General features: G+C 33.9%; 2 protein-coding genes across 2 annotated transcripts in view; one reads left to right on the forward strand and one right to left on the reverse strand.

Annotated features, from left to right (window-relative positions):
* Nucleotides 1-446: 446 nt before the first annotated feature.
* Nucleotides 447-13,232, forward strand: LOC129270047 (N-terminal EF-hand calcium-binding protein 1-like). The gene is made up of 11 exons (XM_054907467.2): nucleotides 447-569; nucleotides 1,726-1,750; nucleotides 2,464-2,598; nucleotides 3,484-3,581; nucleotides 3,936-4,072; nucleotides 4,542-4,654; nucleotides 9,427-9,548; nucleotides 10,476-10,585; nucleotides 11,388-11,465; nucleotides 12,252-12,343; nucleotides 13,117-13,232. Exons 1-11 carry the CDS (start codon nucleotides 540-542, stop codon nucleotides 13,140-13,142), a joined length of 966 nt encoding a protein of 321 aa, XP_054763442.2. The 5' UTR covers nucleotides 447-539; the 3' UTR covers nucleotides 13,143-13,232.
* A 3,813-nt stretch (nucleotides 13,233-17,045) lies between these two features.
* LOC129269169 (calcium-transporting ATPase type 2C member 1-like) overlaps nucleotides 17,046-25,863 on the reverse strand; it is a 54,180-nt gene continuing 45,362 nt past the window's right edge. Inside the window, exons 20-24 of the mRNA XM_064095325.1 lie at nucleotides 25,619-25,735; nucleotides 24,493-24,640; nucleotides 23,175-23,270; nucleotides 22,307-22,448; nucleotides 17,046-20,709 (exon numbers count right to left, since the gene is read on the reverse strand). Coding sequence (XP_063951395.1) covers nucleotides 20,585-20,709; nucleotides 22,307-22,448; nucleotides 23,175-23,270; nucleotides 24,493-24,640; nucleotides 25,619-25,735 — 628 coding nt within the window. The 3' untranslated portion in view covers nucleotides 17,046-20,584. The remainder of the gene's footprint in view (nucleotides 20,710-22,306; nucleotides 22,449-23,174; nucleotides 23,271-24,492; nucleotides 24,641-25,618; nucleotides 25,736-25,863) is intronic.

Raw genomic sequence — 25,863 nt, forward strand, 5'->3', positions numbered from 1 at the left:
GCACTGTAAAAAAATATATTTGTAAAATCAAACAAAATAATGAAAGCTCGATGTTCGAGCTGAAATATGTTTTGTATATTGACTTAAAAACTAATATCTTAAGCTCCATATCAGCCTATTGAGCAAGATATGTTTCTCATCGAACAGGTAATGCGAGCGCGAAGCGCGTGCGAAAATTTTATATGAATGTATATAGTGACATGATTTTTTTTTTCCAAGACTTCCCCTGACCTTATTGACTCGTCTTAATTCCTCCTCTTATTTTTCCTCCTCTTTTTTCTTCCTCTCTTTCCCCTTCTTTTTCCTTTTTTCTGTCTTTCCCCCTTTTTTTCTTTTTTTTGCTCTGCCAATAGAGAGGTCCAGGACTCCAGGTCCCTTGCCCCCCTGGATCCGCCTAAGATTCATCGAGGATCATATAATATTATTTCTGACAGCTAGCCGACCACGCCCACTTTCTAGCTTGCTTCAGTCAGATACGAGATAGGCGTTGTTAGCGATATTCTTGTCACTATTTGTTTGCCAATAATATTATCATCATTATGGAAAAGGGGATGGCAGTTTTCCAAGATGTAAGTATGAGCATGATTTAGATGATGTCAAGAAGTATTTCAACTTTCGTTTATTGTTAAATGTAAAAATATCAAATAATTCCCGATGTTACTTAGTATAGTAGTACAGTCCCATGTGCATTCTTCTGTGTTTGTTTCGTTTCGGTATGATGGGGACCTCGAATTTCGAAAGCTACGCACTTTGCCTTGTCAAAGCCTTTGTAGACCAAAAGCTTCAGTCTCTGTATTTTGGTTGTTCCGCTGAACTGCGTTGGCCCACTCACCAATACATGAATGGGGATTACAGTAAAATGTCAGAAATTGTTGAATAAATCCCCAGAAACGACGGTTATTCCTGTCTACGCACTTTGTAACTAATTGTATTTGTAATTGTAGTTTGTTTACAAACGATAAAAACTATATCAATTTTAATAGTTTAACAATTCATCTTTTACAGATTTCTAAAGATCCTTAACCAAGAAGAAAATATCACAAAACTCTAGGCCCCTATGGTTATGTCTAATAGTAATACGAAAATCCCACAATGCATTGTTTTCCGAACACCTCTTCAATGTTTATTATTGCAGGAAAATATTAAATTAAAGTGGATACAACTCTGTAATTCCAAAGAGTTGCTTGTTTTCTCTGCATTTAGTGATTTATTGCAGTCTCTGACTTGAATTGAATTTGAATAGGAATTGTTTGTCACTCAGTGTAGTCACAGTTCCACACACAGAGTGCGCATTTTGCCATTGATATTGCATGCGCGATGAGTGGTGCGTAGCTTTACTTGTTTTTACTTGGATGTAGAGACATAAAGCTGGAAGCTTATTTGCCCTCGTCACGTTAGGACCCCCTACTCTCATCATTCAGTTGATCCTAGTGTGATCTTCTCTAGTAACTGTTGAGCATTGATCATTCTAATATAAACATATTTCATTGATACAATTGAATGAAGGCAGTGGCATAACAGACTGGCAAGGGGGCAGCCCTGGCAGGGTTGCACCAGGAAAATAATTATTAAAAAAAACAGGAAAACAAAAGAAAAGGGAGAAAGAAATTAAGAAAGAAAGAAATAGAAAGGGGAAGAAAAAGAGCCTACATACTAGCTCCTTTCTCCCATAACGGTTCCTTCAAATACTGACTTGTTTTTTCCTTTCATTTTCTTTCTTCCCAGGTGTTCAGAAGAGCTGATAAAAATGGTAAGAATTAAATGTATGTCTTCATTATGTACACCAGACATGGCAAGAAAGTATGAAAAATAGTTTTTGTCTTATACATGTGTAAATGAGGAAATCAAAGAATTAGTCAGTAGTAAATGTAATTATCAATGTTTTGAATAATTGCTATATAAACTTATCATAAACTTCCCCCAAAAAAACTTAAACATAAAACTTATTCATATTATTTTAAAATGCAACTGCTACATTGCATTTTTTTTTAAATACCAGTTATAACGAAGCAGGCCTTATCATGCCTAGACTATAGTTGAGAAATCATTGTATTTCTCCAACTTACTGCCGTTCACTAAAGCCAAGGACGCAATTCTGTGGACCGAGTTTCATAGTAAATGAGGAAATGTGTCATTGTTTTATGTGTAAATATATACCTAGTTAAAATTGGGGACTATGTGACTCCCAATTCCTTGGGTATCATATATAGCATACATAAAATATCATAAATCGAAAAGAAACAATCAATTTTTTAGAAAATATTAAGAGTCCCTTCCTTTGTCAGTGGACGGCAGTATAGCTGCTCCAATTTTTCAGTATAATTGCCCCGTATAATTGTCATCATCATCATCATCATCAACATAATCATCATTATCATCCTTATCATTACCATCATCATCATCACCATCATCATACTACCAGTTTTTTTCTACTACTATTTTGTTTCCTATTTGTACACCTAGATGATAATTGCCTCTCTCTTGATGAGTTCAAATCCTACTTTGGGGATGGGATTCTGACTGCAGAGGAGCTGGAGGAACTCTTCAATAAAATAGACACACACAACACCAGTAATATCGATGTAGGGGAGCTCTGTGGTAAGAATTAGTCCTGGGATTAATACTCAAACTATCAATGCATTTAATCAGTTTACCAACAATCGGCCACCGAATACTACTTTTTACACCATTGGAATGTTCGCCAATGTTGATTACTGATTTGAGGCATTCAATTATAAAAAGAACATGGCTATAATCTTTTATATTTGACAACAAAGTGCAAGATGAATGAAATTCATGCTAAGTAATGAATTCCAAACATTTTAACTCTTTCAATACAAGACAATGACAGCAGCACAGGCAACCGTGATCATTCAGTTGAGTTGATTTGCATGTCAAAAGGTGCTGTACTGGGACACTGGACTGAATTCAGCTCACTCATGTCATGATGTTTTACCACTGTGGGTCAAGTAGACCTAAAAAGAAAGTTAATTTTTTTTGTGATTTCTGATAACCCTTTGATCCATTCACTTGTTTACCCTGGCAAACAATTGAATGGCAAAAAGAGTATTCATCCCAGGCTTAGTTAGAATTACTGTTAAATCTCTTAAAACTTTAGCAAAACAAGTGATTTTCTCTCTGAAAACGGTGGCCCTCCATTATCGTAGTGAAAACAATGGCAAACCCATTTCATTTTAATGAGAAAGGTTGCATTTTGAGTCCATGACTTGAAATACCTGAACTTCAATATTATTTTTCCATTTTGACTCAGATTTTTTAATGAATATCTGTCTATGTATTGCAGGTGCAAAGAATCACGTATGTACGCGTATATGCAAAGAAAAGGGACACTGCGTAGACTTTTGGCACCATACATATCTTTAAATAAGCCTCTTTTTTTCAAGAATAAAAATTAACTTTAAAAAGAAATATATATATGAAGATGCATGTTGACCAATAACTCAATTTTTGTCTGATCTTCAGAATATTTCTCAGCCAACCTTGGTCCATTTAAAGACATATTTGGTGGAGTTGAAGACATGTCTGCATTTGTTTCTCAAGCACTACAGCAAACAGCACAGGTGGGTCCATGCTTAATATTTCACCAGAAAATCCAGAGCTCTCAAGTCTCTTTGAACAGAGACTTCCTGGGTGTTTAGGTTTTTTCTTTCTTATACATTCAATTTTTTTGTCTTTTTATGAAATAAAAAAATTGTTTAAAAGTCTAATTATAAAAGATTTTTATCACATAGAATGATGCATTAATTAGAAACAAAGTAATTCCTCTTACTATGTGGATGATATCTCTACAGGGCATACAAATGTGTTCAGTTCTGTTCTTTACAGTCAAATGAATAAAGATTATCTACATCTTCGACTTTGTGAAGATGTTGTAAATCAGTGTTTCTTAACCGTTACTCCCCCTTTTTTTGAAGGTGTATCCGGACAAGTCTTTCCATGATCAGTTCACAGTGCGTGTCATTTTGAAGGAGATCTCAGGCCAGCTATCTTCTCTCATGAGGAACGTAGATGCAGCCTCAGATCACATGGAGACAGAAGCTATGAAAGACAGGTAACAAATCATTTTTCTCAGGGGCTCGCTTCATGAAGACTTACAATGATGGTAATTTTGTGTGTATGCTTTAGAGATTTGGAAATATTTTTCTTTCATTTATATCAATACTGCAAAGATACCATTAATTATTTCAGATATGCTGCGAGAGGACTTATGGCTTTACTTCATCTCCAATGGCAATGAGTATTAAAATCATGACATTGGTAACTATAGCTGTTTAATCTTGATTTCCTATGGTAGTTAGTATAAATGTTAGCCTGTACAGAACAGCTACATGTTTATGGTTTCAAACATGTTCATGGTTACCAGAATATGTGACCACTGCTCGGGCAAGTTGGCTATTTAGCCTCCTATTAACAGTGTATTTGGTTATTTATGTAGTATTTGCATTTATGCGAAGAATGATTGTTATTGCTGAGAAAGTCAAATTTAGAGACTTTTATTCTGCGATTTTTATTTATTACAGGGCACCTATATCTCAGGTGGCCATCATTGAGCCAGTGGTCAATTCATCAGCGGGATGGGTGGCCAGAAGGGCAAGACGTCAGCTATCCTCCCAGACAAGCATCCCTGCTGATGGTACGTTATCACCACCCCCCCTCCCCTTCTCTTCCCCCTTATTAACCCCACTCCCTCTTGATTTTTTGTATATTTCTAGGGCAAGGGTCACGTTGCAGAAAGAGTTAGGTTTATTAAAGTGCAACTCAACATATCAAGTGCAAGTCCTGAATGCATGTTTATGATTGGTTGAAATTAAAATTCTGCATGATTTTTACAATTGCATTTGATTGCAGATCTTTCTGCAACAGATCCAAGGCCACTTTTCTCTTGGGCACATTTCTTTATTACAGCACAAATTTATGTAAATAAGGCCCCCAAAATATTTCCTATTAGAGGGACATCGAGGTCAGTTGAAAAGACATCGTAGTCCATGGCTGTATATGACCTTGGATCAGAGGGGTACTACAGATTAAAAATTATGAGATTTCATTAGATAAAAAGTAAAATCAGAGAGACACAACACTGAAAATTTCATTGAAATTGGTCAAGGAATAAGAAAGTTTTTAAAGTTTTGCATTATTTGGGTGATACAGTTCTATGTGAGTTAGTGATGTCATATGATAGTAGACCGGCCAAAACAATTTTTTATACTTTGGACGGCAAAATTTGTTAATGCTTGCTAATGCTTGGCATCCCAGCTAATAGTCTTGCAAAAATACCCAGGAATAGCATACGGCCGGATGCCAAGCGCAATTTTGCGTGAAACTGTCTTTTTTAGCGTAAAATCTGAAAGAATGTCGAAAATCACGCATTTTGATATTTTGACGGATTATTTTAATATTTTTGATTATCTTTGATATGCAATTATTTTTATTCAGAGTTTCAAATTATAAGTCTCATGAATATGCATTTCAAATTTGAATATTACACACACACATATGGCACAGGGAAACATAAAACCGCGATTTCCTCCAAATAAAAGTTTGTGAAAACTATCAATAGTTTAAAGTTTTTTACGCAACTTAAATTCTTCGATTTAAAAGCGTTTCTCAATCGAATGTATAGTAAATGTCCTAATGCCACAAAAAATAAAAGAATTTTCAAGTAAGATGGAATATATCTCATTTTATGTTATCCGAAAGGAGACAATGTGCATTTTACCAGGCGCGCATTTTGAAAGAAAAATTGAAAATACCGTACATTATGTACATACTTACATGTATCAGTACATACTAAAGCGGGTTTTTAATTACATGTATAAGTACATACTAAAGCGAGTTTTTAATTGAATAGCACAATTTGTCAATTCTTTGCATCCCAGCTCAAATTCTTGCGGAAATACTGAGGAATAACGTACGGGCGGATGCCAAGTGCACTTTTGCGTGAAAGTATCATTTTTTGCGTGAAATCTAAAAGAATGTCGAAAATCACGCATTTTGATATTTTGACGGATTATCATCATATTTTTGATTATCTTTGATATGGAATTATTTTTATTCAGAGTTTTAAATTATAAGTCTAGTAAATATGCATTTCAATTTGGAATATTACACACACATATATGGCAATATGAAATATAAAATCGTGATTTACTAAAAATAATAGTTTGTGAAAACTATCAATAGTATAATGTTTGTGTTCTGCATCTCAATTTCGTCAATTTTAGCGCTAACCGAATAAATACATAATAATTGTTGTCATGGCACATATAGTGAAAACAAATGTTGAAATAAGATGCAAGATATATCATTTTATGTTATATGCGAAAGATAACAATGTACATTTATCGGATGCGCATTTCTGATAAAATACAAACAGCGCACAATATTACATCTATATTGCACATACTAATATTAATCAGTGCGATACTCGTCATGATAGTATATAGGATTATGTTTACTTTTGTAGAGTTCGATCTTCTTGCTATTTCCGCGAATTAATTGGTGCTGAACGTAAAATCTACCTGTGGCGATATTCATAAATAGGTCTGATATTTAATTTGCCGTTACCGTGGTAATATTAATTTTGTAGGAATATCTATATCCAAAATCATAGAAACAGTAGCGTACCTAGGATTTTCCACCAAAAAAAAAAAAAAAAAATTGACGAGCAAAAAAAAGTCTTCAAGGTCGTGAGGGGGGGGGGGGCAAAAAAGGTCTTCAAGCTCGTCGGGGGGGGGGGGGCATGGATACGTCTTTTGCATGGGTTGGGACTCGTCAGGGGGGCAGACTGCCCCCTCTGCCCCCCCCCCCCGTAGGTACGCTAGTGCATAGAAAATAAACATGTATGAATAAAACGATCGAATTAGCATTTTTAAACTACTCTGTCAATCTACATTTTACTTCAATTATTGGATTATCAAAGTCTAAAAAAATATGGCCGTTGCCACGGCAATACCTATTTTATGTCTCGCCTGCATGCATAGCAGAGCAGGACTAAAGGAGCCAGGGGGGCAGGGGTACATCTCCTGCATGAGTTGTGACTCGTCGGGGGGCAGTCTGCCCCCCCCCTTTACGCTAGTGGTATATTATCTTGAAAACGGGACACTTTCAGCTCCATGTAATCCTTTCGGACACTATACATGACCTTAGGCAGCGGGGGGAGGGGGGGGGAGAGGCAGTTGCGGCCAGAAATTTTGTAACTCGTTTTAAGTATGTACTTATTCATGTAATTATGTTGATAATTTACAGTATCTTCAATTTTACATTCAAAATGCCCCCCCCCTCCCCGCTAAATTTTGCATGCCCCCTTTCGCAAAATATTTCTTCCATCTTACTTGAAAATTCTTTTAATATTTGTGACATTAGAAACGATCGATATTCAATAGATGAACCAATTTAAATCGAAGAAAATAACTTGTAAAAAAACTTAGAACTATTGATAATGTTCACAAACTTCTATTTTGAGTAAATCACGATTTTTTATGTCATATTGCCATATATGTGTGTGTAATATTCCAAATCGAAATGCATATTTAGTAGATTTATAATTTGAAATTATGAATAAAAATAATCCCATATCAAAGATAATAAAAAATATGATGATAATCCGTCAAAATATCAAAATGCGTGATTTTCGACATTCTTTCAGATTTCACGCAAAAAATGATACTTTCACGCAAAAGTGCACTTGGCATCCGCCCGTACGTTATTCCTCAGTATTTCCGCAAGAATTTGAGCTGGGATGCAAAGAATTGACAAATTGTGCTATTCAATTAAAAACTCGCTTTAGTATGTACTTATACATGTAATTAAAAACTCGCTTTAGTATGTAGGCCTACTTATACATGTAATTATGTACATAATGTACGGTATTTTCAATTTTTCTTTCAAAATGCGCGCCTGGTAAAATGCACATTGTCTCCTTTCGGATAACATAAAATGAGATATATTCCATCTTACTTGAAAACTCTTTTATTTTTTGTGACATTAGGACATTTACTATACATTCGATTGAGAAACGCTTTTAAATCGAAGAATTTAAGTTGCGTAAGAAACTTTAAACTATTGATAGTTTTCACAAACTTTTATTTGGAGGAAATCGCGGTTTTATGTTTCCCTGTGCCATATGTGTGTGTGTAATATTCAAATTTGAAATGCATATTCATGAGACTTATAATTTGAAACTCTGAATAAAAATAATTGCATATCAAAGATAATCAAAAATATTAAAATAATCCGTCAAAATATCAAAATGCGTGATTTTCGACATTCTTTCAGATTTTACGCTAAAAATGACAGTTTCACGCAAAATTGCGCTTGGCATCCGCCCGTACGTTATTCCTCAGGACTTCCGCAAGACTTTTAGCTGGGATGCAAAGAATTGACAAATTGTGCTATCCAATTAAAAACTCGCTTTAGAATGCACTTATACATGTAATTAAAAACTCGCTTTAGTATGTACTTATACATGTAATTATGTACATTATGTACGGTATTTTCAATTTTCCTTAAAAATGCGCACCTGGTAAAATGCACATTGTCTCCTTTCAGATAACATAAAGTGAGATATCTTCCATCTTACTTGAAAATTCTTTTAATATTTGTGACATTAGGACATTTACTATACATTTGATGGATAAACGCAGTTAAATCGAAGAATTTAAGCTGCGTAAATAAACTTCAAACTATTGATAGTTTTCACAAACTTTTATTTTGAGGAAATCGCGGTTTTATGTTTCCCTGTGCTATATGTGTGTGTGTAATATTCAAATTTAAAATGCATATTTATGAGACTTATAATTTGAAACTCTGAATAAAAATAATTTCATATCAAAGATAATTAAAAATATGATGATAATCCGTCAAAATATCAAAATGCGTGATTTTCGACATTCTTTCAGTTTTTACGCTAAAAATGACACTTTCACGCAAAATTGCGCTTGGCATCCGGCCGTACGCTATTCCTTGGTATTTTTGCAAGACTTTTAGCTGGGATGCCAAGCATTAACAAATTTTGCCGTCGAATCCTTATCTAGAGCACTTTTTGGCTTTTGGCCGGTCTACTATGACCACTTGTGGGTCTTTTTAAAGTGAAATGTATAAAATAATATATATTCAGATTTTGTCATCCATGATTGACAAAACTTAAATTTACTATTGATTTCATGAGTAAGGTAGTCATTGCTGCAATTTATTTTGTTACAAGGGATTTATATTGTACACACATGTATTAAAATATTACCTTTATATCTCTATATTGATTAATACCCATTTTAGACAATAATATATATAACATATTTACATTTAGTAATTGAAACACAGTAAACAGATACTGACCATTTTAAACATCAGTGTTTACATAAAAAGCATATTGACATTCCGTAATTGATAATTTGTTTTGGATTTCAGGTGTTCATTCTTTGACCTCGGAGGTCAATCGACTGGCTGACCTTGTGACCCGCCTGGAACAGAAGGTCAAGATTAATCCTGTTGATGAAGAAATCGTATCTGATGAAAGCAAGGCTAATTTGGTGAGAAAAAGTTGCATTCAAATTTTTTTTTTTTAATCCTTCCTTTTTTAGATATCTGGGAAATCCTAGTGGATATGAAATTGCAATTTACACATTAAATTGAGAAAATTCTCCTTTTTTTTTGCATTTCCTATGGGAAAGTGATTGCTTTACAATAATAATAACGATAATGAGTATATACTGCCTTTGTATAGCTTGTAATGCTTTGGGTCAGGGCTGTTAGCATTTAATCATGTATCATATGTCACCAGGGGCCCGTAACACAAAACTTTGCAATGATCATAGAACATTTTTCTACGATTGATTCCATTGACTACAATGTACAATCAATCGTAAAAATCAAGCGTACGATCAATTGCTAACCTTTGTGTTACGGGACCCAGATTTGGTTAGTTTGGAAGTGATGAGAAGCAGGGGAGTAGGGAGCAACCGCCAAAGCCCCCTTATAACATTTCAAGAAGTGGGGGAAAAAAAAGAACAGGAGAGAAAAAAAGAAAGAAAGGAGGCCATGAAATAGACTGCTATGTGTTGTGAAAGTCTGTGGTACCCATATTGATTCAGTTGAAAAAAAAATCATCCTTTGGTTGCCTTGTTCCTCCTAGCATCAAGACACCATGACGCTACCCCTGTTTGTAAGCTATGTAATATATACTATTCATTCCCATTCACTCATATTGCTGGCAAAATGGCTTTTTGTCATGTATCCTTCAATTACATGCAAGCTGTTTTTCGGACGTAATAATACTAGTTATAGTAGTTCATATTTCTATATCGCGTTTTCAACGAGCTACAAAGTGCTTTGAGATGCCTGGTGATAGGAGATAAAATATAGACAAAATATAGGCAGTGACTGTATTGTTCATATCTATATAAACTCTCAAATTAGCATCTCAATTAATGTCCCTTATCTTGAACTCTCTTTAACAGGCATTCTTAGTGAGTAGGAAGTTTACAGCGATTGAGGAAAGGGACAAAGCTTTTCGCAGTAACCTCAGGACCTATGTAGAAGCAGCCGGAAGGGAGGATGGATGCACAACGTAAGAAAAAAACAGAGTTTTATGAATTTGTTAAAATTCAATGTATGGTTTACACTTTTTTCTTCAGTTTTTTTTTGGTGAAGTTTTGAAGTTTCTTATTTGAAATTCAAATATCAGTATTTTTCTTGTTATGGGGCCCGTTGTTGGACGATTTTAAATGCAACTTAAAAAATCATTCACAAGTAAATAATATGTGAGTTTCATTTGTTGAATATCAGATTGATATGTGGAGTTGTCAACAATGGGCCATTAATATTTGTTTTGATTTGTTTATATTCATCTTGCAAGATTGTAGACTTTGCCAATACACAAACTTAAATTGGACGATTTCCGCTTTGATATATAGTGGCGGCTGGTAAGCATTGAAATATCCATCTTCATTGTCCATTTATCATCACCATATTTGTCTTCTTCCTCCTCCTCATCTTCACTCCCCTCCTCATCATTGGTTCTGTGTTAATACCTGTTCTGACGTAAATATGTGATTTTCAGTGACAAAATCACTCTCAGCCAATCAGAAGCAAAGATTTCAGTAGCTTATAACAATCTAACAATAATTAATGATTATCACTGACAAATCACTTCTTGAAGCACTTTTCATGAAAAGTTTTGTCAGTGATTTTTTCTGGAAGCTGTTACAAGCTATTTCAAATCCTTTCATCTGATAGGCTAAGAGCAAAGAAGCAAAGAAAATCACCGATGTAGCTTCTCATGAAACATTCCCCTTGTTAAAAGACATCTGCTCTTTCGCTTGGCCCTCATTAAAAACTGCATCTATTTTCTTTTCTTGTGTGTGTAACAGTGTGAGTGTGAGAGCCTTTTCTGGAACGTCACATTACGTTGTATATGAGATCTGGGAGTCAGAGGAAGACTGGAAAAGGTGAGTGGTTTCTAGCTAATTACTGAGCTTGATTTTCAATTCACTCAATTACACTCTGTGAATTTCTGATAGAATGTCTTTTTTTTTAAATGCATCATTTTTTTATACTGTATTATACTGTCTTTAGAATAGATTTCTTAATGTATTTTTGTGTTTTATTTTTAAGTTTTCATGTTTAAATTTATAACATTGTTTTTTAATGTGTGTTCCTAGCGATACTATTACGATCATAAACAGCATAAACGTAATTGATTAAAATCAATGAAGCAGAAAGAAAAAATATTAATTTTGGCTTGAAACAATCTGTAATGAAATTGGAAATTAAATCTTGTTTTTAGTAATCTGACATACAATGCATTATTTTTTAAATGCTTCTTTGGATGTTGTATACTTAGTCTAAAAAATGCATGAAATACAAAAAAAAATCCTCATGAAATGCTGTCAAGAGGACAAATTCTGCTCCACTGATTTGCTCAGGATTAAAACAAGATTGTTAGCTTTCCAAACCACCTCAGCCCTTCCTTGTCCTTTTAAATCTTTTTAAAATTTCTTTTTTTCTTCTCATCCTCCCTTTTTTTTTGGGGGGGGGGGGTTCAATTTCATTGTTTTTCATTACGATTATTCAATGAAAATCTAAGTTGCATAAAAATTATCATCTGAGAGCTTTATTTATTGATACAAATGTTCAAGGGTAAATAGATTTTGTGAACAATAACATTTTCATAAATTGTTCAAATCAATGAAATATATTATTTTTGTTTCATTTCAACACAATTTCAATGGCAGCCATTTTGCAAGTGAGTCATTTAAGATATTTCGTCGTGAGAATGTGGATCTGTTGGACCGACCAGAGCAGCTCTCGTCAATGGCCGTTCCAGGTGAGGTTTTAGAGAATGGATGTGGATAGAGGAGGAGGAAGAGTGAGATGGTGATCGATGAGGGATGGATGTTAGTTGATACCTTAAAGGGGCATCAAACACTTCTTTTGCCATATAGGCTTATGTACATTAAGATAGTCTTGAGATATATACCCTTTCATCAAATAATAAAAAAATGTTGTGAATTTGGGTCTTACAATAATATGATGGGCATTTGATCTCAATTGAAAACTAGGAAAGCCTGGAAGCATACTTAAAGCATAATTTTTCTGCAATTATTGTGGTATGAATGTCGGACAGATGAGAAGGAAATTATTCACCAGTGTAGTGAGTATGTATTTTGAGACTACATATGAGAATATTGCATCCTCGATATAAAGGATACATAGCTGTCATGAGGTAGTCTGAGATGGCACTGTTCATATTGGTTAAGGCATAGTGGATTTAAAGCCCATAAGGTCAATCATGTGAATTATACGTAGTGGCCTTTTAATATTTTATAAAATTTTAATGGTTGATTCTTAGTGCAAATTTGAAATTAATGGTTCTTTCAGGTAACAATATAGCACCTTTTTTGGTAATGTTTTCTTTTTTCTGTAAAAATTACCCTTTGAGCACTTATCTGACAATTCAGTAATGTCAGAAAACTACAAAAGATAATAAATACTGAAAATTCTCAGCCCATTCCATACTTGAGGAGTAGTTTTATATCAGAACGTATATTAATGATTTATGAATTATCATTATTTCTTCTCTTGTTTGCTTCTTTGCAGCAAAATGGATCATGGCACAGGAATGAAATCTTAACTAAAGAACCTATGAATAAGCAATTGACCTTTCTAATTCCTATTATGAAAAACTGTAAATATTATGCAGAGCAACAATCCAGTATGCAGTCATAAGCCTGGGGGTGGGGGGGGGGGCACTCGACCAAAAAAGTAGTGGGTATGTGCCGCGGGCGAGACAAAAAACGGGGGCCTTGGAGTGGGCTTATTGTAAAAAGGAGGGTCCTCGGAACGGGCTTCGGAACTACAAATGTTTGTGAAAACGGGGGTCCTTGGAACGGGTTTCTGCGTGAGTGCGTATGCATCCCTATGGAACGTGCATGCAGCTAGCCCAGCGGCACGGGCGCCGGGTGCGCTAGCGCAGAGGCGATGGTCGGACAGCGCTCTGCGGCCGCTTTTCACCAAAATTGCAGCTCATAAGCAGAACAATGCGACCGGAACGGCGTAACGGAAAATATGCGAAGCCTTGGAGCGGATTTATTTCTTCTTTTTCTCGATAAGAAGAAAATGCTATGCTTTGGAGCGGCTTTCTTTGTTCTTTTTCTCAATAAGACAAAAAATGATATGCCTTGGAACGGAAATTTGAGTGTAAAAATGGGGGTCCCCTCCGCGGCACATACCCACTATGCATTATATACTGAGTGCCCCCCCCCCCCCCCCCGGGGTCATAAGAGAGATACCCTTTACATGCAGGACCCAGTGTCATAAACACTACTCTTATGGTAATTTAACCATTCAATGTTAATCACCATGGTAACAATGTTCAACAGTCAATCAAAATCAAGGATTCCATGGAAGTGGCCAGTCAACGGCAATGTTACCATAATAGTAACTTATTTAAATTACAGGGCATTTTCATATTTCCAGGTATGCAACAGATTGGACCTTAATGTACAAGTATTTTTTCTAAGGTTATCAAATATATTCAACAAATTTCTTCATTGTAGGCATTTTATACATATCTTGTATATGAAGAGTGACCAAAATTTCTTTCCTTGTGTGTGTGTGTTTCTTTGATAAACAAATCTTTGGAATGTCATTATAAATCATTTATCAATCAGCCATTTCCATGGCGATTTGCATGACATTTATTCAACATTTTCAAAAATTACCTGAAGACTTTATTTAACTGACCTTACACACTGATAAACATGTCAGTCTTGTTTTATATGCACTCCATTGCAAGATCAGGTGTGTGTTTTATGAGAGATCATGTAATACAGGTTTCACAATATTATATCATGGATGCATTGTTTGTCCTATTATAGAATAATCAGAAAGTAACGTTTTTAGGGTACATTTTCAGTGTTTAAAGGGGAGAGTTGTACATCTGTGATGTTGTACATCTGTGATGTCCCAGATCTTGTGCGTATTGCCAACGGAGGATCTCCATAGCATGGGTGTTCTCAACATTCAAATGCTCATAACTCTTTTTGTTTGTCCACTTTTACTCAAACCTTTATTGATCTTATTATTTCATTTTGGTGCTTTCACCCAAACTAACTTCATCCTTGGGTTTCACTCTCCCTAAGAGCTGAACACATTCTCATTATTGTTGAAAGAAAGAAAGTAGTGTAAAATAAAGATCTACACATTGTGATCATGTTCTTAGCCATAATTTAAACTCTTTTTTAAAGTGGTATATTTTAAATTATGTTGAATTTAAGATTTAATCTTTTGGTGCGTAGATACATATAAAATGGCTTATGCAAAAGAAAATAAATCTTTGTACAAGAATGAAAATAGCTGGCATTTGACACATTATTTCAATACTACTAAAAGTTAGAAAAGCAATAAATTGAGTTATATCTATATGTGTGAATTGCACCCTGCAGCTTGTATGCAAATAGAGTTAAAACTACCTAACATCTTATTTGTCGTATTTTGTACAATGTATATTCATGTGGATACAGTGTATATTGACGTATTATATTCTGATAGTGCCTTAGATTATTTGAATATGCTTATTAGAATTCAAAATATTGTATTTTTATGGTTTGCAATCTTATGTGGGAATTTTCATAAAAATCTAAGAGCATTATATGGGCTGGAAAAATGCAGCATCTTTAGTAATATGATTACTCAGAGGATGCAAGTAGCCAGTTGGAAAATTCTTATGTGATGAATGTCATTATTTGCAATGTATTATAGGACAGAATATGCCAGTATCCTTTTACTCCTGGGATGATCAAAACACATACATTCCATTTGGAAGTTGTCTCTCATTTTGCTCATTATTGATCTCAATACCTCTCAAAAGTATAGAAATCTGACAAATATATTTGTTAATGAGATTATAATTTTTTAAAGAATGGTGTGTAATTTATCTTTCATAAGTGCATTGTTTATAACAGTGGTCCTATATGATAGTGCTATTTGCTGTACCAGTATCCTTATATATGGTGATGCAAGATATGTACAGCTTGTTTTGCAATTGGCCTTGTTTAGTGTAACTATGTATTTATTATACTGTTTAATATCTATACTAATGGTACAGGTTAAAATATGAAAATAACCATTTTAATAAATCTTGAATCTTGAAAATAAGGAGAAAGGTATTAAAAAACACTTTGTCATTAAATGACTGTGATAGTTCATGATACCCTTCATTTGAAATATGGATTTTTTCTTTTCACTCCAGATTAAATATTGGACCAGTTTTTTTTTAATGGAGACTTCCTTTACTCCATTTGAAGTAATACCTCTAGTAGATAATTCTAAAATGATCTCCTGAAAAGAAAAAGTAAGAAAACAATTTTTATTAGATTGATAAATGGTTGAAATACATTAGTTAGTTTTCATAAGTCTTCAGTGGATTTGGGCTATACATTATATTTTATGATTAGGATAAAAAGTAAATGGGGACTTTAAGAATTATAGATTCAGTAATGAATATTTAGCATAATTCTGTACATTATGAATGTGTATAAACAATAAGCCTTGTGCATGTTGAGTGTATTATGTGTTTATCAATTTTTTGCACAAAAGACATGATGGTACTGAAAACTGCACAAATCAATGCTAAATTATGGAGTAGAAGTTTAGATATTAGTGTACCAGTAATTCATATACTTTAAAACAGCTTGAACTTGATCAACTGAAAAATTAAAAATATTAGCAGTTTGTTACTCGTTTGTATAGTTTTTTTTATATATTCAATTTGAAGTAGAAAATAGAAACTTTTAATTTGTCATTTAGTAGGAGTATTGGTAAATTAAGTTGAAATTATTGGTTTCTTTTCTGTAGAAAGCAAAATACAGTACTTATTGCTAAATGAGAAATATTTATTAAATGATTAATGGTACGACTAAGACAAGTATATCTTATAATTGTGCTGCACTCAACCCAGGTGAGGGGAAAGGTACTTAATAGGATAAATTAATTTAATGAACCAAGCACTGGAAGCAATAGATCTAGCTGAGGCCAGGGGATGATATTTTTGTTTTGTACCCTCTGGAAAATGCACTTTATAAATCCAGATTATTATTGCTCTAAGCATTGATACCTGTTCTTTCAGTTTAGATAGAAGTTAAAAAGTAGTAAATTCAAGTATTTCTAAGATATTTTTCTTGTACACTATATTTTAATTTATTAAAAAATCAATAAAGCCTACTTGTAGTTTATAATATTGTTACAAAGATGAATTGCTATGTTCACCATCTCATCTAATTTTATACAAAGTTGTCTTATATGTACTTATCACTTAAAAATGTGTGGGTGTTCTCTGAAACGTTTCAAAATAAATATTCTACATTCTGAGTGAAATAAGTTAATATCTTTGCCCTTGGATTTCAATTGAATTACTAAGTTGTAAATGCATTAAAGGGATACTAATTAATTGTTTAATGATTTTACATAATTCTCTTATTCAACACCAAAATAATAAAATCACACTGTTTACCAATGAAAAATATCAGTATTTGAAATTATCACTCTTTTAATTTCTCACACAGGATTGTGTTTTACATCATAAAATAGGGATATGAAATCCAATAATACAATAGGTAGGCAGATAATGCCATTTCGTGTTGAAAAAATCATACAATAAATTATGAGATGTAAATCATGTTTACTTCTTCACACAATGATATTAGACATGTTAAATACAAGATATTCTTCATTCCCAATGAAACTGCATGTTGCTGTGCTGGTACTAATTATGAATCCAAATTTACATGTCTTATAAAATGAAAAAAATCATCAAATTTGTGGCTTCTATCTTAAGATTCACAAAATACATCATATTAAACGATGGTACAAATAATTTGTTTTCCATGTGAAAAAATGTCAAAATCTTTAAAAAGTTTACAAGGCATTTTATGCTGAATAAATGAGGTGTTGTAAGTACAATATTCCACTATAAAGCAGCATTTGTTGTAAGTTTACAAACTGTAAAAATATGAAGATATCCATGAAGCTCATAAATCTAGTGAGGAGAGTACAAACTACCAAAATTATGGTCCTGAACATTCTAATTACATTAATTAATAAAGCAATTAAGGAAAAATTATCAGGCAAGAGGATAGAGATTTCTCTTATATAGACTCTTACAGTCCAGACAGATTTTTCAAATTCAATATTTCTACCAATTCATTCAAAGTGCTTCTCAGATGTCTACACTTGACATAAAAAAGTTAGCATGGATCCTTCATAAAATCTGCAATTTCTTCAGAAACTTGAGTATATGTCAATATTGACACTGAAAATTGTTTAAGTGTTAAATTAAATGAAATAAATGTTAAACATTTTATATGTATATATATATAGTTGTCAATATCATTTAAATCAGAATGAAGGAAGAAATCCAGTATCATCTGATAATAAAGGCAACTACTGCAAGACAACAAAAATGCCAAGAATCATAGATATATTATGGATATTTTTCCTCAGCATATTGCATACAACATATTCACCAGAAATCTCTAACATATACATTTGACACACTCTGCAAAATTATACATAACAACTCTTTGAAAGGGAAGGGAACACAAATGAATGTACAGTTTACATAGTTTTCTAATATGATATATTGTAGTTCCCATACTTCTGATCTGGCAATAGCAGAGGCATAATTTTTTTACTATGTTTCATTTAATAATCCATCTAATTTCATATGTGAATGAGAAGGCATTTGAAGAGCGTTTCTTTGATTTGGGAGGACCATCATATCTGTGATGTTCTCCTTAAATATAATGAAAATAACTTGACCTTTTTTCCCATTTTACATGACAGAAATATTTGAAAACGTTGATTTTATAAACAATATCATGCAGAAGCTTACCCCCCCCCCAAAAAAAAAAAACGAAGGCACATCATATCTGTGATGTTCTCCTTAAATATAATGAAAATAACTTGACCTTTTTTCCCATTGTTCAAGCATGCAAAGGGTGTTAAAGGCACTTTAAAAATAATATTAAAATAAAACATAAAGCCACAGAACAAATCATTAGGGGACCCAATGCTTTTATAGTATCCCAACAATTGCTTCTTTCTTTATACTATTACAGTTATCATCAAAACAAATTTGAGATTCAAAGTCTGGTTTATATTCATGAGTAAAATAAACCAGAATTTCCGTTTGATAATATTAATACCGGTAATTTAATAAAATAAAAAAGTCCCCTTTTCCTCAAAATTACTCACACATATACACAGATAATGCACCTCTAGAAACTGGATTAAAAAAAAAAAAACTGCTCTACATGTTGTTTTCCAGAATTTAAATAAAAACCTACAAAATAACCACTTATTAGTTTCTTCTTTACAGTTCCTCAATCTCAAAATCATGTTCTCTAAAACATTTTGGCACAAATACTTCATATCATAAATGTCATAAATTTGTTGTGCATAAAAATAATAGAGCTTGAAAGATAACATTTTGTGCAAAAAAAAAGTACAATGAATGTGAAAACAAAATATATAAATATCATACACTCTTTATTCAAGAGGGTAGATACTTTTAATAGTAATGAGACTTAGCACGTGCATAAAGATATGTGAAAAATCTCAATTGTTCAAATGAAAATATAATTTTATTTCTTCATTCATGTTCATTACAATAATTTATTTTGTATGAAGATATTTCAATTGTAAAATTACTATATACTGTAGTGTACATGTATGTACCACATGTACAGAAACACGATTCTATATGTTTATACATTGTATTGTAATATTCTTCAAAATATCCAGGATAGAACAAACAATTGAGTCTGTATCTTCCATAACAAACAGGTGTGTCATAACGCCTGTTACACTTTATGCAAAACTGGAACAAGTTATTAAGTGCTAATAAATCAGCTATAGCATTTGGCACAAAAACGTGTCATCATTTATGTGTAAAGTCACAGTTAACCCACCCACAAAGCAAGTATTATTTGCATTTTCATTTCGTAAAGTGATTTGTTTGTTTCTAAGATAATCACCTTTTGGCAGATTCACCTGTACAAAAAACATTAAAATGAAAACATGAATACATACTTTAAAAACATCGACACAAAAAACTCATTAATTCTTTTTATAAATTAATATATCTTTATAAATATGTCTTATACTCAACAATTCTGATAACAATAATACTATTACTAATGTCATGATTATTTTTATAACAAAATAATTAAAGGTACAATTCAATAAAGCATTAAGAAGTGAAATATTTGATTGAAATCTGCCTCTGGGATAAGGTATTTAAAAGGAATAATCTATAACCAAGTTAGTCTCTAAAAATTAGTTGTAAAATGGACCCCAGAATCTTCCTTCCTGACTTCGGGAAGAATTGAATGCAAAGCTATGTCATATCTAGTGACATCACAGGAGACTGGCCCTTTGTGCTTAGACGTCAATATTAATGTCAATGATCATGGGATTAGATTGAAATAAAATTGCACTTGTTTTAAAAAATTCATAAATTGTATTATGACAATCCATCTATGTTGGTTTTAATAAAATTGTATTATTCACTATCTACATTGATTTTTGTAGACCATACTCTGTACCTTTAAGTTGTTATACGGAGGGATTTTTAAAGAAAAGCAGCATTAGATCTCTAATTTCCCTGAGATTTTGTTCCTGCCTTTTGAATTAAAAGGAACAAAAATTCCCAAGGTCGACCAGAGACCAGTGGTTTGTGCAGTCACAGAGGGCAATAAATCAACATCCACAAACAAGTCTGGGCACTATTACATGCTTGTTGTATGATTTCTTCTCTTTCATTAGCACAGGTATTTACTTCTCCTAAGTTCCCTCTCCAGCTTTTTCGTCCATAATGGTACAACATAATTTTATTTCCAATAAAAAATTGTGTCACTAGTTTTTTATTTTCAGATTAATGTTTACAATGGAACACTTATAGACAGAATTGATTCTAATCAGAAGAAAGAGGACTCAAGGGTTACACTGAAAAGCACATGCACACACATTAAACTAAACATTGGGCACACACAGCAACAGATTGCAGTCAGACATATTCAAAGTCGCATGGCTCGGGCAGGGTTTGCTTTTTCTCCAGCCTCCGTTGAACCCATTTTTTCATCTCAGAGACTATGAACACTGATGAGGTCAGCATCACCAAAAAGCCAATATCTGTCAGGAAGAAATATGGAAAAAAATTATCATTTTTAATATTCCTCTGGTGTTTGCTTTCCTTAACAGACAGATCAGTGGAGAATTTCATGAAAGGTCTTGTCAGGTGTTGTATCCAACAGTTAACATAGTAACGGTATTTCTTAGCCAAAATCAGGGAAAAATTTCAGATCTGGCAATTTCTCGGATGACAAGTTGATGAAATGCTCCCAGATGACTTAGACCACAAGCGGCTTTTCGTTTCAAAAGTGTAATTTCACATGGGTTTAACCAATTTGGTCTAATATCAATTTAGTCCAGTTGTCATTTGACAAGAATAAATTGTTGAATTGAAAATACTTATTGTTCTCTTACTTCATTGAATCTTAGAATTCATGCTTGAAGGAAATTGTCCCCAAATTGCCCCACAAAATATGCAACAAATATTCCTAAATTTAAAACTTAGTTATCCTGTAAGAGGGGATATCCATGAAAGGCAAAATTTCAATTCAAATAAGTTATTAAAATGATTATAATTCATTGATGCTTAAACATGCTATAGTACCACAAATTGAAAAAAAAAGACTAAAGGCACAAATTAATTTTAAAGGCACAATATATAATAACATTATATACTATAGGGCATTTTAACAAAGCAATAATAATACATGGTTTGGAATGTATGATTTGTCTGTGCAATATGAGAGAGTCGTGCAAAAAGCACAAAAATCTGATCAGTAGGCCACTGTATAAAACTTGCTGTCCAATGTAGAACAGTCTAATAAGCCTGTTCACGGTTGTAAACTGCGCACGAGCAGAAAAAGGTCATTTGAGATAAACCATGAAGGTGGCTTTCAAATTCACTGACATAGGCATTTGTGATTTGATGATTATTCATGTATTCCTTTCAAAATATATATTCATTTTATCACATTCAAGCTGAAGAGTAATAAATAGAGCCTTCATAAACACTGGTATTTGACAGTAGCCTAAACAATAGTCAAATGTGCCAAAGGCAGACAATAAAACAGATTTTCAAACTTTATCCCTGATGTACTATTCTAGTCACCTGGTCTATACAATGCCTTTTGTTCTTAGAATTTGAATACTCTACCGGTAAAGCTTACGCAACATCTACATTTGAAAATGATAGTGCTTATCCTAATGAAAAATCACAAAGGTCATTTGAGAAAAGTTGATCATGAGCTAACCGTGAACTGGCTTATTCACATGACAGTGGGCACAAAATCCAATGCAATATAATGTGCATCAATACTTAATGACATCATAAAGAGCTACATGTAAGTAGCACTTCTATGATCAATCTGATCTTATGAAGTGAGGCCATATGAACCGATTGTAATAAAGCAACGCAACTTGCTCAGCCCCTTTTTTTTGGGGGGGGGGGGAGGGGAGGGGGGAATAGATAAAATAATTATATTGGATGGCATTATTTCATGGAAGACCAGAAATATTCCTCTCAATAGGGCCCGCACTCATCTTTGATTTGTGCAATATTGGCCCTAACTCATGGAATATATCTGGTATCCCATTCTGGGCCATCCAATATAAATAACACTTTTCCATAGATAGAATGTTTTTCGAGAATGCAACTCACCATGTATCGTCAACGCTTCTGTCTGAAATATCTTTTGAAGTGGAGGGAAATAGATGACTAGCAGCTGACCCATGATTGACCCTCCGACCGCATACAGGAACATTCGGTTAGTGAAGAAACCAACACTGAATATACTTTTGGTCTAAAGCACAGAAAAGAGGGAACCACATAAAAAAAAGTTGGTATAACAATGATTGCTGATCAACAAGGATGATGATGATAATAATAGAATAATATAAATAATAATAATAAAATGATAACAATTCTAGATATGTTTAAATTAAGCAAAATCCACGCTACTCTGCAGAGTGATCACTGCCCAAGTACATAAGAAAGACCATGGCCGTACGCAGCGGTGAGGGATTTTGAAAACTTACATTTTATACTAAAAATTTTCACAAAATTCACCAAAAGTATGCAAAAAATCCTTCAATGCCACTTTAAAAATGGCAAAAGCGCCTTAAGAACAAGCTCGTTCGCTCCCTTGATTTCAAGTTTTTTTAAAATATTTATGTGCTCTCCCCCCCTCCCAGCGAAAAATTTCGGCGTACGGCCATGGGAAAGACTCGAGGAAAATCCAGAATTAATGATCAAGAGTAGGACGCATTCATTAGAAATGTTTTCGCCTGGAAAGCTAAATGTTTGGCACAAAAATATTTACGATCATGTTTATGCCTTATATTCCAGCTCATGGCCTGAGATCATCACACCAGAGTCTTCTATAGATGCCAACATGGATGCCACACCCTAAAATTCATAAACCTTAATAATTTGTATAACTCTACTATGTATCTTTCCTGCTTATATGGCCATATATAATTTAATTTGCATGATCCTAACAAAATAAAAAATAAAAATGGTGACTGACCTGAGATCGACTGCCGAGGGCATTGAACATATCAAAGAAAACAAAGCAGGTGAAAGTCATGGTGGTGTCACGAGGTGTGATGATGTTGTCTTGCATCTAGTATAGAGTGAAAAACACAAAACCAAATCATACATTAATTCAGAAATATTACGCATAAATCCTATCTCCCCCGCTCTCTATGCTTTCTGTTGTCGGGGAAAAGAGCCTAGGCTGCATTATTGAAACAGGTACTCTAGGGTAATTGTGCTTGCAGTTGAGAGTGCGCTACTTGTTTACTTAGCAGATGAGTTGACTGTAATGCTCACTGAACCAATGCTTACAACAAAACTTAGATACAGAACCAATTCTTAAAAGAGCGCAGTTGGTATCGTAAATAAAGTCTTTGACCTCTGCTGAGAGCAGACAGTCCTGGCCCCTTGCAAAGGACCAACATATTGCAAGAGTTGAACCCAACTCCACCCAAGGCATAGCAAAAAGCCTTAAAAGCATAGATCCCACCCAAGATATCATGTCCAAGAGGCTCGAAACATTCTATGCCCACCAAGGTGTAGGGGCTTATGCATCCGATTTTCCCCTTATCTGTGCTACAAGCTCTGGATGGTATTCTGTATCCCCAGGATGCTCTGTTGATCATCCATTCTTCACTTCAATGTTGGTGAAGCCTCAAGGATCAACATAGCCCAAAATAATCTCTTTAAAAGAATTCTAGGCATTCATCAGAGTCAATATTCCTTCTAACTGGACTGATCTCCCTATACTCGCGAGTAGAGCAGAGATGCCTCCTCATCATTGGACAACCTGTCAACCTTCCCACAGAACAATTTAAAAGTAAGACCATTTTACAGGCTACTGCCACTTCAGTTCCCTTGAACAAGAGGTGGAACAGTGTCCTTTGTAAATATCCATAACAAAATCCTGGCTACAAGCCTGCAAGCACCTTGGATCAGGACAACCCACTGGCCTTCTCATTTTTTCTCTTCCCCATCCCTACTCTCTCCCACACTGCATTATCTCCATGTACACTTTGATTGCCCTAAGATTTATCCTTAAAATCCACTCACGTCTCGCGGCTATATCTGTCTCCTTAATCCCCTCTGCTCCTGACTGACTGACTGCAGTGTTATTTTTACTCATCTAGTCCTGCAGAATATTGCTAAAAAATTATCTCCAACAAAAAGGGAAGAGGAGGAAGGAAAAGGAGCAGGAGAAGAAGAAAAGGTATTTGTCCTAATGACGAAGTTATCAAAGTTGTAATCTTTATGAAATGGGCCCCAGAACTAAATGCTATCTTTTAACTGATCTATGGTATAAAGCTCACCTCTCTCCAGAACACCCACAGGGTACCAAGTACAATGATAGTAGCAGACATGATGACATTGATCAGCAGGGATCGGGTGATCATAGGGTCTCGCACCTGGCGAGGTGGTTTACGGATTACATCTTTGTCAACAGGCTCCACTCCAAGACTGATCAGGAAATAAAGGACAAATAGGAAAACAAAGAGGAAAGGGGAAATAAAGTCTTGTGTTCAAGTCCAGTTCATATTCCTGGGGACTGTTTCATAAAGACTTGTTTTAGAAAAAAAAAATGCACAATTTCTGCAACAAACTTGCTATAAACCAATCAAATAAAGGATTTCAGAAGCATTCATTTTTAAATTATTACTGTAACAACTTTTTGTGCCCAAGATCAACCTTTTGATAAATTTGTGGGCACATGGAATCAGTTACTGGATATCAAATGTTTAAGGTAAATTCTAATCCTTCCATCGTTCCTTAGTAAGTATATCTTCATCTTCACAAATGTCTGGCATCTTTTACTTCCACATCATATGCACAGACACTGCCACCATTACTTATTTTTGCTATTTCTCAGCAATTACACCTTTTCTACTAGAATCATTAAGCACATGTTTTTTAAATTAATCAATCAAACACTTGGGTGGTCATTTGATTGAATTCTGTTTGAAACTTTTTTTAAGATTGTTACAACTGGGTCGATATTCAATTCAATACTTAAATCAGAATTTTAAGTATTTTACTCAGTATTTTGCTTAAGTAGAATACTTAACCTTCTTTGGTATTCGATTGCATTTTTTGCCAGAGTATTTTGCTTAAACCTAAGTCGGTCGACTACCAGACTTAAGTCTGGCTTGCATGCAGTCTACAAAGATGATTGCGTCCAGTCATATATTGTGCGCATAGATGGATTCATACATTGCGCATTATTTTGCTCCAAACTGTATGACGTCACAAAATATCAGTATTTTAGTTTTACTTAAATTTGGCTTAATGAAGTAAAATATTTAGATGTGATCTGAATACAAGTTTAAGCATTTTGCTTAGCCAAGTAAAATGCTAAGTAAAATGCTTACAAAATCAATAATTTCAATTGAATACTGGCCCAAGTATTTATGTTTAAATAAGTTAACGTTATTTGCATACCTTTGTGCAGGTGGTCCATCCATGATGATATTAATCCAAAGAATCTGCATGGCATTCAATGGGTTTGGAAAGCTTAGCATAGTTGATAAGGCAATTAAGGTGAGAGCAGCAATACTCCTGCAAATCAAATTTAAATTTGAATTTAAAAGATGAATTAATATAGTTGCAGTTTACACCAATTACATGAAAAGGCCTGTAAAACCAAGGTTGACTGTCACTATATCATCCTTTGTGATAATAGGCTG

Source organism: Lytechinus pictus, chromosome 2 (assembly GCF_037042905.1).
Source record: "Lytechinus pictus isolate F3 Inbred chromosome 2, Lp3.0, whole genome shotgun sequence".
NCBI lineage: Eukaryota > Metazoa > Echinodermata > Echinoidea > Temnopleuroida > Toxopneustidae > Lytechinus > Lytechinus pictus.

What these genes read in the sequence shown, in the direction of transcription:
- LOC129270047 (XM_054907467.2), top strand. Translation starts at nt 540, where the DNA reads ATGGAAAAGGGGATGGCAGTTTTCCAAGAT. An exon ending in GGATGGCAGTTTTCCAAGAT is followed by an intron (nt 570 to 1,725) that starts GTAAGTATGAGC and finishes CTTTCTTCCCAG; the next exon opens with GTGTTCAGAAGAGCTGATAA. An exon ending in TCAGAGGAAGACTGGAAAAG is followed by an intron (nt 11,466 to 12,251) that starts GTGAGTGGTTTC and finishes TTTCAATGGCAG; the next exon opens with CCATTTTGCAAGTGAGTCAT.